We start from the raw sequence: 15,787 nt of genomic DNA, 5'->3' as shown, positions 1-15,787 counted from the left end.
GGGGGGGCTTATAATGGGGGAGTGTATTATTTTATGTGTTGCAGGGGTAGTTGGGATGGGGGATGTATTATTTTATATGTGGGGGACTTATAACAGGGGGGATATATTATTTTTTTGTGTGTGGGAGGAAATTATTATATTTGTGCGGGGGGGAGGGTTACGTTGAGAAGTGTATTAATGTGTATGTGTATATTAGGCCCCAATTTACACCTATATTTCAGGGATTAGGGATTCCTGCGCCTGGAACATGCATTTTCCTGCATCAGGAATCCCTAATTTGCCGTTTACAAGCGGAAACTATCATAAGATAAGAATGATCATAAGATAATTTAAGAGGGTGTGTTTAGGGGCGGAATTAAGGTCGGGACAGGGGTTAGGTGGGGCAACTGGTGGCGAGTAACTCTTAAGCCCTGGCTAGTAACTCAGGACTTGACATTTTTAGCCCCGACGTATGGTATAGGAGTGTATGAAAGAACAATACAAAAGGTTTCTGTATGGTGTATGCAAAATCAGCATTATAAGTAGACTGTGGTATATGTGTGTAGTATGACCTCTACAATCGCATATGCTAATGAACATACAGTAATGCATTCTAAATATGAAAATTACAATATGTTCATATGCGGACGCCGGACCCAGCGTCCAGCCACCTCACCGAGGCAAGTCGTCGTGACAGGGCATCGCCAGGGAGCTCCAGGACCCAGTCCCCCAACATGGACCAAGAGGAAGAGGACCCTGGAGAAGACAAAGGGACCCCTCTGCACCTACAGCAAGACGGCCGGTAGTGTTGAAGACCTGCTCGCAGAGCTGCCCAGAGGGGAGACCCGTGACCACAAGGCCAACCGGTCAGGAAAAACAAGAAAAGTGTCGAAGGTTCCTGGACGGTAGGAAACAAAAAAACTGAGGTAAGGAGGGGTGGGAGGGTATTTAACCACTTTTTTAATTGTGTTTCCTGTTGAAGTCCTCCTTGCTGGCCTGGAAGATGATTGGAGAAATATGCATTTCAATAGTTTTGCTTTGCATTATCATTTGCTAATTTCATAAGCAATAAAATAAACCAGTTTAATAAGAATCCCATTCAAGTGGCACGTCTGGACAAAATTTTGAAGGACTTTTAAACAAAATTAGTTGACAATGATGGCATCATCTGGCAAACAATATTATAGGATTTTGTGTGAACGTTCAACGAAAGTCTAGCCGTATATAGCTAGCTTAAAGTGACGCTAAACTCAGGATTGAAATATAAAAAATGTACCTTAACTATTAACACAAATGTATCTTATTTGTATATCACTCAGCTGTATACCCTCAAATCATCTCTGAATCCATGCTGACCCTGTCCTTCCTTCTGGAGGGTGGCTACTTTTGTTCCCCGTGTTACCCGTGTGTGTTGTAAAGTAGCCACGGCTCCAAGCTCACTCCTCTGATGGACAGTATCACATTTAGCTTACTAATTGGTACTGAGATTTGTAGTTCACTATGGGAGCGAGCTTGGAGCGGTGGCTACTTTACAACACACAAAGGGACCGTGGGGAACAAAAGTAGCAACCCTGCAGAAGGAAGAAAGTGTCAGAATGAATTCAGAGAGGATTTGAGGATCTACAGCCGAGTGATACACAAAGAAGATACATTTTTGTTAATAGTTAAAAAGGTACATACATTCATTTTTAAGATTTAACTCCTGAGTTTAGTGTCACCTTAGGTGTGATGACAAGCTACTTCTTTAGCAATCACTACATAAATAACCTTCCTGATGTGATGTGCTATAGTAGCTGTGACTAAGTATGTGCATTTTACAAAAACCCTGATGGCAATAAAGCGACACTTACCTGGCTGGGGTCGGATTTGTTTTGATCCCTGTTGAATTGGTAGCCTATTTTGTATTTCTTGCTTTGCCTGCAATGTGATAAGGTATTGTGAAAAAACAAAATGTATTTTAACAAGGGTGTGATCATCCAAAGCAGTTAAGGGGACTCCCTCCTACATACTGGGATAAACATGAACTGTAAAGCAAAATTTAAATATTTCAGCTCTTTCTTCCTCTGCCTGTTGACTAAATCTGGCCACAGACATTCAAGGATAGTGAGATAGGTTGGCAGGATCCCTCTTGCAGATGTCTTTTGGCCCAACTTTGGCTACGAGAAGAGAAGCCTCTTTAGGTCAAGAAGTAAAGGGAAACAGAAAACAGACTGCAAAAATAAACTAACCAGAGTTTTCTACTGAAAACAGGCTTTGTATTGGCTATACAGACACTTACACTTTACAATCTTTAAACAGTATCAACCACATTCATCAAGCTTTTAATTCAAAATACAAAAAAAAACAAAACCAAAAACAACCATCAATGGTTTTGAATATGTCACCCTTTTGACAGAAACTGTTAGTAATCTGCAGTGCTCTGTTTTGTCTTTCTTTTAAATGTAAAGCTGGTTGAAATTCCTGAAAACTGCTGTGTGTATGTCCAACACTAGACTTCATTAATAAATCTATTATCTTTTGTTAAAAATTGACAGAGGGGCAATAGTATACTGTACTGTAGTTTTCTGCACACAGATGAATTGGTTCTACACACATTAGGCAAGAACCAGACAGTTGGCTGATGTCTTTATAATGCCAATATAAAGTCTTTTTGCTAAAAACTGCATGTCCATTTGTTCTGTGTGAATTATTCACTGTTGTGAGAATGGGGCAAATTGGAATGTTGCACGTAATGTACTTAAGGCTATTTACACTTCTGGTCAAAAGTTCTTCAAATATTATGGGCAGTAGTGAATTGGGAAAATACCGCATTATGGACACTAGATTAGGATCATAGGAAATACATATATCTTGATAAGGAGATACAATGCAACAATTTTAGAGAATACTAAAAGGGAATTAGCAGATGTATCAAAACCATTGCTATTATGGAGATAGAAAACAAAAGGGAGAAAAAAAAGGGTTTTATAGAGAGGTATAAAGAATCAATGCATAAATAAAATGTAACAACATTTATTTGGCATATATATTATTATTTACAGTTGATGCAACCTACAAATTAATTTATAAAATAACTAAAATCATATGCCCCATACATATATATTCAACCCTGGTATTCCTCCAATGGCAACCATAGTTACAAAACATTCCATGGATGCAATATCCCAATATAATACCATCATAGTTCATCTAAAGTGGTTCGATGATCGTATTGACAATCCATTCATAATAAAAATATCCAGATACATATGACATATTTCGTCCCTACGCGTTTCACACTTGGCTTCCTCAGGGGATCAAAATTGGGATAATCGCACAACCTTGGTGCCTGGAGTATGGAGGATATCTATGGACCGAAGTGAGATGTGCGGCTAACAATCCGGCCCCACCACCACACCTCACGTCCTTTGTCACACCGGGACCTCAAGGGGAGAAACGCCTTGGGTGATGTGGGTAGCCCAGCCATTCCCTTATTGGGACAATTCCTAAAAAGATCAAATGACATATAAGACCAAACCTCTGGCATATGTTGTCTCCAGCCCGGCGGCCGAGGTCCTCCTGGCGGCCACTAGGGGTCAACCTATCGAATTGGCATCCCCGTTACCTAAGTAGCGGCGGTTGGAGACCAGGGAGCGCACAAGACACCTTAGGCGCGTGCGCGTTTGGGAGTTCACATCGGAGATTGACGCCCGGAACACCTGTGTCCGGTGCGTCTTATTCGACGATGGGGGCGATATAAGGGGAGGGCTGGCGGGAGGGGGACTGTGGAAAGCTTGGGCCACGGAGCCGGAAACCAGGGCTACAACATCTAATACAACTCTCTGCCTGAATTTGAGGTTACTGCCGTTTCCCTATTATCACGTTTTAACTAGCCAGTCACTTTATGGGCCTGATATGCATGGTGTGGGGGTATGGGGGAGTTAAGAGTGGTTTATATTTTCAGTTTTTGTTTGGAGATGGGGAATGGACTCCTATCGGGAGCTCAACACAAGGGGAAGCACTATGATAACATTTAGTAACGGGTGGTTACAGAGTATCACTATGACTGATCTTGTATCTATTTCACAAACTAGCAGTTTTTACTGCAAGGCACGGATTGTTTGTGTCATTTTTGTTCTGACAGCAGATCTTGTTTATACAAGGATCTATATCTCACTCTTTTGAACACTTAATCAAGAATCTAATATCTCACTATGGGTTCGGAGTATATATTTTTTGAATCACGATGTTCACATTAAAAGGTACCTAATTATTTATGACACATATATAAGTATATATACACATTGTAGATTTAATTTCGACTACTGACTAGAGATGGATTACGTTTCTTAGGCTATACTAATGCACATTTCTACGATGATTTATTGCACCAACTCACATAAACAGACACTTAATTTTTTAGAGACAACATATGCCAGAGTTTGGTCTTATATGTAATTTGATATTTTTAGGAATTGTCCCAATAAGGGAATGGCTGGGCTACCCACATCACCCAAGGTGTTTCTCCCCTTGAGACCCCGGGTGTGACGACAGACGGTGTAAGGAAGCCAAGTGTGAAACGCGTAGGGACAAAATATGTCACATGTATCTGGATATTTTTTTATCATGAATGGATTGTCAATACGATAATTGAACCACTTTAGATGAACTATGATGGTATTATATTGGGATATTGCATCCATGGAATGTTTTGTAACTATGGTTGCCATTGGAGGAATACCAGGGTTGAATATATATGTATGGGGCATATGATTTTAGTTATTTTATAAATACATTTGTATGTAGCATCAACTGTAAATAATAATCTATATGTCTATATGGATAGAGGCGACCCACACGTTTTTTTGAACTATTATGGAGATACCAAAGCATACCCCGTATTTTTGACAAAACACAGCAGCAGAGCAACAGGAGAGCAATGTGCAGACGTGTGAACATGACCTGAAGCTGCTGGATCAAAGTGTTTATGTACATCAAGACTAGAAGACAAGGACAGGGCGAGAAAATACATTAGCCATATAATATATTATTACAGTGTGGAAAATAATTATTTGATCCACTGTAAGTTTGCCCACTTTCCAAGAAATAAAAGGTCTATCATTTTTATCATAGGTGTATTTTAAATGATAGAGACAGATTAAATCAACCAAAAATCTACAAAAAACACATGATACAAATGAATATAAATTGAGTTGCAGTTCAGTGAGTAAAATAAGTATTTGATCCCCAAGCAAAACATGACTTAGTAGAGAAACCCTTGTTGGCAAGCACAGAGGTAAGACGTCTCTTGTATTTGGTTACCAGGTTTGCACACATCTCAGGAGGGATTTGGTCCACTCTTCTTTACAGATCTTCTCTAAATCCTTAAGGTTTCTTGGCTGTTGCTTGGCAAATCGAAGTTCCAGCTCCATCTATACATTTTCTATAGGATTAAGGTCTGCAGACTGGCTAGGCCACTCCATTACATTAATGTGCTTCTTCTTGAGCCACTGCTTTGTTGCCTTGGCGGTATGTTTTGGGTCATTGTCATACTGAAAGACACATCCACGACCCATCTTCAGTGTTCTGGCTGAGGGAAGAAGGTTCTCAACCAAGATTTTACAATACATGGCCCCCGTCCATTGGCCCCTCAATGCAGCAAAGTCGGCCTGTACCTTTAGAGGAGAAAAAGCCCCAAAGCATAATTTTTCTACCTCCGTGCTTAACTGTAGGGATGGTGTTCTTTTGGTCACAGTCAGCATTTTTCTTCCTCCAAACACAGAGAGTCGAGTTAATGCCAAAGAGCTCAATTTTGGTCTCATCTGATCGCAGCACTTTCTCCCAATCCTTCTCGGAATCATTTAGATGTTTATTGGCAAACTTCAGACGGGCCTTCTTAAAGAGGGCGACCTTGCGGGCGCTGCAGGATCTAAATCCATGGCGGTGTATTGTGTTACCAATGGTTTGTTTGGTGATTGTGGTGCCAACTGCGTTGAGATCATTCACAAGCCCCTCCCATGTAGTTCTGGGCTGATCCCTCTCTTTTCTCATGATCATCCTTACTCCATGAGGCGAAATCCTGCATGGATCTCCAGAACGACGGCAATTGATGGTTATTTTGTATTCCTTCCATTAGCGAATAATCACTCCAACAGTTGTTTCCTTCTCACCAAGCTTCTTGCTGATAGTCTTGTAGCCCATTCCAGCCTTGTGCAGGTCTACAATCTTGTCCCTAATGTCCTTTGACAGCTCTATGGTCTTGACCATGGTGGTGAGGTTTATTTGGAAGAAAGAGATTCTGTGGACAGGTGTCTTTTATATACATAACGAGTTTTCATTAGGAGCACCTTCTTAAATTGACAGGACTAATCTGTGTACCACATAGCCAGTCTGTGGGAGCCAGAATTATTGTTGGTTGGTAGGGGATCAAATACTTATTTTACTAACTGAACTGCAACTGAATTTATAACATTTGTATCATGTGTTTTTTCTGGATTTTTGGTTGATAGTCTGTCTGTGTCATTTAAAATACACCTATGATAAAAATGATAGACCTTTCATTTCTTTGTAAGTGGGCAAACTTAGAAAATCTGCAGGGGATCAAATAATTATTTTCCACACTGTATATGCTATGTCTAGAAATGTTCTCAGGAGTATCGCTGAGAAGCATTTTTTTTTTTAAGTGTGGGTACATTATTATATTGGAGAGGTTTTTTAATTTATTTACCATAGCAAGAAAAAAAGATGATGTACCATGTTAAACGGGAATAAACAGAGGTGATAAAGGCCAATACATTGTCAAATTGATTTAGCAACTAACTGAAATATTACAAAATACAGTAAACTCTCTGTTATCCGGTATTCAACCAGAACTCTCATCTAACCAGAAAAATGAAATCCCCTGTGTACGCACTGTTCTGCTGATCTTCGGCATGCATTATCCAGGAAAATATTGTGTGCCTATTTGTCTTTGTATTAAGTGTGTCTATTTGTCTTAATTTGCTTTTGATTACTGCATTTCAATATTAATATGAAGTCAGTACAGAGTTTATGTTATAGTATTGTATGTGTTTACATGCATTTATGTGTGTTCTAGTGCAGAAAAAAATGTAGCATGCTATACTTTTTTAGAAACCCTGGAACGTGACGCAATGGTGTGAACTAGCCTTATTAAAAGCATTGGGATTACTGTGTATGCGTTTTTGGTGCGGATAAAAAAATATTCTGGTCAGGCAATGGTATGAACAGGCCCTAAAAGTTAGTATTTAAAAAAAAAAATTTAGTCACTAAAAGGTGTCACCTTAAATTGTTTTGCGGTCTTTAACATTGTAGTTCCCATTAAGAAATATCAGTCAGTGGCAAACTATGGCAAATATGCAGAATACTAACACTAAAGGTGTACTGCACCATGTAGAATGTCATACCTTCAGCAGCATGTGTTCATAGAGCGCGTCCTCCATCTCTACATTCAGTTCTGCTGACAGCAGGGATTTGTCAGCTTCCATCTTTGCCCTGTGTAAGCCAAAGTTCACCTAGAGGAACCTGAAATAAAAACTAAAAGCACAGAAGTATTGTTGCTTTGTGTAAGTGCTTATTTGCCAGCTTTAGAAGAGAAAACGCCTCTTTATCTTGGAATCATCTCAACAAACATTTGCCTTTGCCATACTGCCCATCAGTTCCATGCTGAATTATTATACAGGATTTATAGAGCGCCAACAGTTTGGGCAGCGCTGAATGTAAACATTCCTCTCTAATGGCCAGTTAAATGCTTTTCTCTGTAAAAACACTACCAATAACCTTGATACTTTAGCACTTTACAAATGTACACAAGCTTGCTGTCCTTGATTTCAAAGACAGTTCTAGATGTTGCAGGTTTTGGCCCTGATATTGAACACATGTGATTTTCACAATAGTGACACGGGGTTGTCACATAAGGACCTGGAAGTGTCCCACAAGCATACAGGTAAAGAATTCTGACCTTTTCTGTATTTTTGTTCCATGTCTGGAGCTCAGAGGTATTGAGGTCAGCTAAAATCAGACAACTAGAACTTTTAGAAAGATCCCAGCAATGGCAGTCCACTGGTTTACTTCATGGAACGTAGGCATGTAAATGTTCCCAGTCTTCAAAAGACATCCACAAATCACTTTCAGAAAACCCACAGAGCTGTCTTATGGCCAGAGATACCCAGTGGCCCTATACCTTCTATTTGTGATGGGAGGTCTTACTAGCCAATTGGGTAGTAGGAGGTAGGTCAGAACGTGACCACATTGGCAAACTATTGTAGAATTGCTGGTTTATACCAGAGCTTATACCAGAGCCTATGAAAAATCATACCGTATCATGTGTGATAGATTTAGGGATTTACCATGCACGGCCACATTTCAGAGGTATTAAAATGCCATTTTAAGGAAGAACTCCAGGAAAAAAACTTTTATGAACCTTTGCAGTGGGGATACCACCGCACTGCAAGGGTTAAGTGCTTATTTTAGTCCAGGTTAAAAAATTAAGTTATACTCAGCCGAAGCTCCGAGCCAGCCAGCTGACACGTACCTGCCTCCAGCCTCTCTCCTCCTACATTGCAGCATTGGAATGTTCCTCAGCATCCTCACATCTATACACTGTTTACAGATGTGATGATTTACGGGACCTTAGGCCACAGGAGAGGACAGGAGAAAGGCTACAGGGACCGGCCTAAGAACAAGCCGGCTCCACAGTTGAGGTGACTATAACTTTTTTTTTAAATCTACACAAAAATGAGCACTTAACCCTGGCAGTGTGGGGGCAGTCCCACTGCAAAGGTTAATACAAGATTTTCCTGGAGCTCTTTTTAAAGGGTCCCTTTACACCTCTGCATGTGAACACAAAACACACATATGTTTTGTGTGTTGTGTCAAGGCAGCCCATTCGGTTTGCATGCATCACATCACAATATAATGACCTCTCACAATGTTTGGAGGTACTGTAAACGAGTGACGGGGTGCTAGTTAATATGAACACGACACACATACAATGGCGTGAATTTACTAAGACTGGAATCTGAAAAAGCTGTGCATAGAAGCCAATCCATTTCTATCTTCAGCTTGTTCAGTTAAGCTTTGAAAAGAAAGCTAATAGCTGATTGGTTGTCCTGCACAGATGCTCCAGATTCTGCTCCAGTTTTAGTAAACTCCCTTCATTGTGCATCACCATGCTTTGCTGAAAAAAAGTGTCAAGATAGAATGCTGCAGACCAGCTAGTGGACCCCATTTCTCTTATTTTGGATTTTATGGCATTTTAGAACTTCTTTCATTTTCTTCTGTACTATGTCTAATTGACTGTTTTATCTGATGAGCTGTTATGGCGCCTCTGTGCTGTATTGCATTTTTGTGGTTTGATTTCTGTTGAAAGAACAGCTTTTTCTGACGTAAACATATACTTTATGTCAGTGGTTCTCAACCTGTGTAACCTCCGGACCCATATTTGTCCTTGGCCATTTAGTCGCGACCCAATGGAATGCATGGCATTGCAGTGCCGGGTGTTTGGGTTCAGGCTATCGGACTGTGGGCAGGAGGTGCATTTGGGGTGTCATGTAAATTAATGGCAATGCAAAACACCTTCCGCACCACAACGCGCAGTAGGTGCAATTGCGTGGTGCAGTGCATTAATAGCATGGGACTTTGCGATTAATGCACTGAACAAGTGTGAACGGACCCTCAAAAACGCTGACAGACACAACCACAGACATAATCTCACACACTCTCCCCTCAATGCATGCTTGTATGGATGGATGGAGCTCCCTTTTGGTCATACTTCCAGCCCACCCCCACCTCAAGCTGACCTGCAGGGCCGCGCAGTATTTTGAATGGCCGCTCGGCTCGAGAAGTGATGGTGCTGCACTAGGGGGAGGCTGAGGAGTCTCTCACCTAGAAAAGTGGAAGGCATGTGGCGACCCACTGAACACGGGGTCGCGACCCACCAGTTGAGAACCAAGGCTTTATGTGCAATGTTTGTCCTGTATTGAAAATGTTAATAAAAATGTGTTACAAAAAAATGCTAAAATATGGGTTTTGCATACGTACATAACTGCAAAACAAGAGTGTGGCCCTGCCTGAAGGTCTCAATGCAACTTACCTATAGAAGAACCAGCAGGTCAATGCACCCAAACAAACCTTCAGCATGGAGGATATTTCTAGAATGTGATGACATATAGCACACACCGACAGGAAAAAATTTTTTTTCCAATAAACCTGTCAGTAGCAAACTGCCATAGATAACCTTCAGAACTAGTTGCCTGGTTGTCATACTGATCCTCTGTGTTGTCAAAACTCCTGATCTGCACATGTGTTACATGTCATAGTCCCAGAAAGCCCTGAAGCAATTATATCAGCATGGCAGGCAAGCAATTAGCAGATCAAATTTGGTGTGAGTGAACCCTTAGTATGAACGAGCAGAGAGAAACATTCTGGGATCTTCCAAGCACCACATAACATCCCCCTGTTACCTTTGATCTGAGTCTTTGAACACCCGCTCTTAAACTCCACAAATCATATGTTTCTCTGGGCAACGCCAGCCGCTTGTGAAACGGTACATGGATTACTTCCGGGTACAGACACTTCTTAATGCCCCACTTCCGATCACTTCTCTGTGCCCTGCTTCCTTTTTGCTACCGTTTATATTTTGCTTGACAGTTCTGTACAATGTGATACTCTTATTTATGCGGCACATACTCAAATTAGGTACGTATGTACTTGAAATAAAAAATACGAACATTTAGCTGTACTGTTGCGTTATTAGAGAAAATTAGTGTCTAACGCGACCTTTTTCCGGTGGAAGTGGTTGTACTGTTATCGGTGCTGGAGCTCCACCTAGGGGTTGTCTGTGCTGGAACTGGCTGTCAATTGAACTTGGCGGAACTGAAAGGCATGGCTGCTTCTACTGGAACCGACAAACCCACAGTGAAGGAGATCTTCACCTCCATGCAGTATGGACCTGCTCCTGAAGCTGCCAACATTGCACAGGTGAGCAGGGCATGCGACCTGATAGAGGGTGAGAAGCTTGATTGAGGGAGGTCCTGAAAAAGGGGGTAGTCCTGTTGGAGGGCTGTACTGATAAAGGGGTATCCTGATGGAGACTAGTCCCGGTAAAGTGTTATACTGGTGGAGGGCAGTCCTGGTGGGGGGTATGCTTCCACTGGAGCTGACATACCCACAGGGGGGTGTCCAGGTAAGTGGTATCCTGATAGAGAGGGTTCTTTAATGGAGGGGGTAGTCCTGATGGAAGGGGTATCCTGATAGAAGGGGTTTCCTGAAGGAGAGGGGTCTCAGTGGAGGGGTTTACTGAGCATTGTGATGATCAGCATCATGATGGAGAGTATCCGCGCCTGGCTTTGCTATGTCTTGTAACAGAAGTGTTAGCAGAGACTGAAGATCCAGTACAAGGCACATTTAGTAGTGTATAGCTACCAGTTAATTACAGCAACTTTTGGGGGATGCATTTATGTTAGGTAGATACAACAGTGGGCACTACTCAAAACAGGCTGCAGACTACTCATCACTGCAGTTCTTTTATCCTTTACATATATCATGGGAAATGTATCAAAACTGGAGCAGACAGAATCTGGAGCAGTTGCTCATAACAAGCAATCGGCTTCTCTCTTCAGTTTGTTCAGTTTCTTGGCAACTGCTCCTGATTCTGTCTGCTCAGTTTTGATGACTTCCCCCTCTTTGTATTTACATCATACTGCGTTTTGTATTGTACTTGTGTGCTCAGAAAGTTAATACTGGACAGCTACTCAGACTTGCTTGTATGGAGTTTGGATCTAATGATGTGCAATATGAACTTTCTGAGAAACATCAGGGAGTACTGAAGAACTTTTGATTGATGGTTGCTTTGTTCCATCCTGTAGCTTGGAAATAGACTCTGAATTGCAAAGAGTATGAGGTATTCAAAGTCATTAAAAAAGATTTCTTAGATGGACAGTGACTGTGGTTTGTGCCAGGATAGAGCACTGACTATCTAGAGAGTTCTGAGGTAATTATGTTGGGTAATTGATGAGACAAATTAGTATTTATATTTGACATAAGTCTTGTGATGATGACCAGCCAAGAGTTCACTTTTTCTGTATGACCGTTATTACTGCATTTTCCTGACTTCCTGTAAGCTTCATAACAGTCACGCCACACAGCATATGACGATAATCTGGGTGGCTTCTGTAAACTATAGATCATATAAACCCACAACAAACAGATTCCAATATTTTTTGAGCTGAGTAATCTGCAAATCTCTATGTTTGATGAATAGGAAAGCTATGGGGGAGCAAGCCTTTACAAATGTGAATGTTGTTTAAAAATTATATTAAGCTAAACACTGGAAAATACCTTAAGGCCCCATTCACACTTCCATTTGAAGTACTCTCAGTAATCCCTCTTTGAGACTCATTGGTGTTCATATGAGCAGCTGTGGGCAGAACGAGCTATACAAAGCAATGAGAGGCTGACACTGCCTGCAGCTTTTCACATGTGATCAGACATTCAGCAGTTACCTGCAAATAATTTCCCCTGAACCCAAACAGTTTGCATCCAGGAGTGATCATCCGCAGATAATTGCTGTATGTCTGATTACATGTGAATTGATGTTGTCTGTCTCTCATTATCTTGTGTTGGGCTTCCTGCCGCTAGTTGTTAACAAACACCACTGAGTCATAAGGTGGCCATACACTGTACAACCATCGCAAGACCTTAGTCTTGCGATGGTTGTAAAGGGATTTAAAAAAACGTACGGGCAGATCGCACTCTCGATCATCGCAAGCCACGCCCCCTGAGGGGCGGGCTTGCGATGACTGTAATGAGGGGGCGGGCTTACGCTGACTGCAAACGGGCACAGCGGCCCGTTCGGCAGTTGTCGAACCAGCAGGCCACCAACTCGCCGAGAATCGTACGATTCCCGGCGGGTTTTCAAACATGCTGGTTCGATGGAAGACGTGCGACCGTACAGTAGAAACGGTCGCATGCCTTCCATACACTGCACGATTCTCGTACGATCGCGGGATTTCCCGCGATTCTCGTACGAGAATCGTGCAGTGTATGGGCACCTTTTATAGAAGAATAGTGAGACTGCCCCAAACGCAAGTGTGAATTGTGCCAAAATTGTGTGCTCACTAAAATTACAGTATTTTTCCTTCAAGCTGGCCTCAGACATAACAGTGCAATCTCTTTAGGATTTGCCAACACGGACAAGACATTCAGTTTTATGTGCAATCTGATCATTTCCATGCACAATTGTTGATAAATCTAAGGGCTTTTCTTCATGAGCATGATTTACCTGCAGGAAAAGTCAGGCTTGCCATTCATTTCATAGTGTGGATTTTTTTTGTGAAAGGTCACCCCAATTTATCTCAGGCTGCAATACTCACCTTCTGTCTGTCCCCCACAGTAGCTCTTCTCCACCACAAGACATCCAGCATAACTGAACCCAGAAGATTGAGGCTATACTGTAATAGCAGGGTATCATGGTCCTACCCTCTGAGGGGGCATCGTCACAGCATCCTCCATTTCCTGATGGAGGGGTGTCCTAATTGAGAGTAACAGTACTGATGGAGAAAGTTCCTGAGGGACATGCCCTCCATGTCTTGATGGGGAGGTAGCCTGATGGACAGTAGGAGTTCTCATGGAAAGAGTTCCTGGGGGCCCATTCTCATAGCGCCCTCCATGTCCTGATGGAGGGTTGTTCTAACAGAGAGTAAGAGTTCTGATGGAGAGAGTTCCCAAGGGGGCATTATAATGGTGCCCTCCATATCCTGATGGGGGGTTGTCCTAACATTATAATGGTGCCCTCCATATCCTGATGGGGGGTTGTCCTAACATTATAATGGTGCCCTCCATATCCTGATGGGGGGTTGTCCTAACATTATAATGGTGCCCTCCATATCCTGATGGGGGGTTGTCCTAATGGAGAGTAAGAGTTCTAATGGAGAGAGTTTCTGAAGACCCATCGTCATAGGGCCCTTCATGTCCTGATGTAGAGTAAGGGTTCTGATGGAGAGTTCTCGTGGGTCCATTGTCCTAGTGCCCTCTATAACCTGATGGAGGGGTGTCCTAATGGAGAGTAAGAGTTCTGATAGAGAGATGGAGAGAGGGCCCATTGTCCTAGCGCCCTCAATGTACTGATGGAGGGTTGTCCTGTTGGAGGTATGTTCTCATGGAGAAAGTTCCCGAGGGGGCATCGTAATGGTGTCCTCCATTCACAGTGTACCAATGCAAAGAATGATTACATCAGCGTCACTCTCTGCATCATTTAGGGCCAGCCACTGCTGGAAAAAAAAGGCAGAGAATCTAGCAGTGGGAGGCATCTGGAGAATGCTAATTGGAGGGTGCGTTGCTTACTTTTGTGGATCCTATTTAAATATTTGCAGCCTTATGCTTTAATGCCAACAACTTGTCTACTTGAGCCTTTTTGTTTGTAGGGTGCGATCGTTAGAGGAGTAGCCAGTGTATCTCATGTGCACACTTTCATAGATATACCCCTAGATTATGCTGGTTAACAGCACAGATTAAATAGGGGGAGGGATTCTCATTCTTCATAGTAGTTGGGCTTGCCACACACACAAAAAACTGACATCACTGCAGTAGTGCATAACAATTAATAAAAGAAAGTTCATTATCAAGAGAGGGTTTTAATGGTCTTGTATATGGAGGCCATATTTTATTCAGTTTGTAGTAGCGGTCTTCTTTAATTCAGTTCATCTTTATTTGCTCAGTGTAGACATTCTGTGCATTGAAGCTAAACAGGGAGAATGACACCTCATCTATACTCTGATTGGCTGAGAGGTCGGGGGAGGGACACCGCCTCCTGGATGCACATTTACAGCTATACAGTGAGGTTACACCACACAAGGACAAAGGTTTCAGTTTTGTTTGCCAACCGATGGTACATTTTAACAGGATCCTCATACATCTGAGGCTGATTGTAACCTTTTGTCCTCATCTGGGGAAATCAAGATTTTTATCTCAACAGCCCCTGCCTGACAAAATGACATTCTTAAAGTATAAGCAAGTAATCTATACTTTGGCAATCTTTTTCTATTCTTGGATAGTTAAGTAGCTCTATATAATATGAAAATACAATAATAATACACTATACTCTTTTCCTTAAGAGGTATTAAAAGGGCAGCTTTTTTTTGAAGGACATACATGTACTGAACCGCAAGAAGCATTCAGTTCTTTCCCCAGTTATCATACAGGACAGTGCTGTTTTGGGGTCCAGCGGTTTTCATAGATTCCTGGTAACAGAGCTACTAAGTGACTTGGGCCCCTTTATCACGGGCTGATCAGGAGGATATCCATGCACGGATCCCCTCTTGATTGGAAACAGTATGGATTGGATGTCACCACTGTGACATCCGCGTCCGTCTTGTTTTTGCCTGCATCTTGCAATGGAGTACAAAAACTGAAATGACCGGACCCCATGTCGGTCTACTGGGACATATGTCCATTTACATCAGCTCGCCTCCTGATCCAGCACGATCAGGTCTGTAGAAATGGAACACCATTTCATTTGTTTTTCAGAACCTGACCAGTTTCGGGGGCAACCGGATGTAAACGCACAATTTTGGTGTGGATGGGCCCTAAAGGAAGCTTGTGCTGGGAGAAAGAGGAAGCTGCCATTGTGGTTTTCCTTTTGAAAATGCTGTTTGCTTGGCTGTCTCTGGCTTCAATAAATTTAAAATGAGCAAACAGTAAGAAAAGTCAGAACTCCTGATGTGAATGCCTTTTCTACGTGAGTAACTTATAAAGGGTGGCGGCGTGCTTTACACCACTGGATCCGACGCTTTGCATTGCATTTGGTGATGTA

General features: G+C 42.1%; 2 protein-coding genes across 2 annotated transcripts in view; one reads left to right on the top strand and one right to left on the bottom strand.

Moving 5' to 3' along the window:
* Positions 1-7,496, bottom strand: part of PIH1D1 (PIH1 domain containing 1) — a 19,873-nt gene extending 12,377 nt beyond the window's left edge. The window contains exons 1-2 of the mRNA XM_018573531.1: positions 7,383-7,496; positions 1,830-1,896 (exon numbers count right to left, since the gene is read on the bottom strand). Coding sequence (XP_018429033.1) covers positions 1,830-1,896; positions 7,383-7,463 — 148 coding nt within the window. The 5' untranslated portion in view covers positions 7,464-7,496. The remainder of the gene's footprint in view (positions 1-1,829; positions 1,897-7,382) is intronic.
* A 3,327-nt stretch (positions 7,497-10,823) lies between these two features.
* Positions 10,824-15,787, top strand: part of ALDH16A1 (aldehyde dehydrogenase 16 family member A1) — a gene marked incomplete at its 3' end in the record, with an annotated part of 91,045 nt that continues 86,081 nt past the window's right edge. The window contains exon 1 of the mRNA XM_018573529.1: positions 10,824-10,956. Coding sequence (XP_018429031.1) covers positions 10,861-10,956 — 96 coding nt within the window. The remainder of the gene's footprint in view (positions 10,957-15,787) is intronic.

This window comes from Nanorana parkeri, unplaced genomic scaffold (genome assembly GCF_000935625.1).
Source record: "Nanorana parkeri isolate BGI_ZX_2015 unplaced genomic scaffold, ASM93562v1 scaffold2415, whole genome shotgun sequence".
Taxonomy (NCBI): domain Eukaryota; kingdom Metazoa; phylum Chordata; class Amphibia; order Anura; family Dicroglossidae; genus Nanorana; species Nanorana parkeri.
Note: the sequence above shows the minus strand (reverse complement) of the source record. Positions and strands in the feature narration are given on the sequence as shown.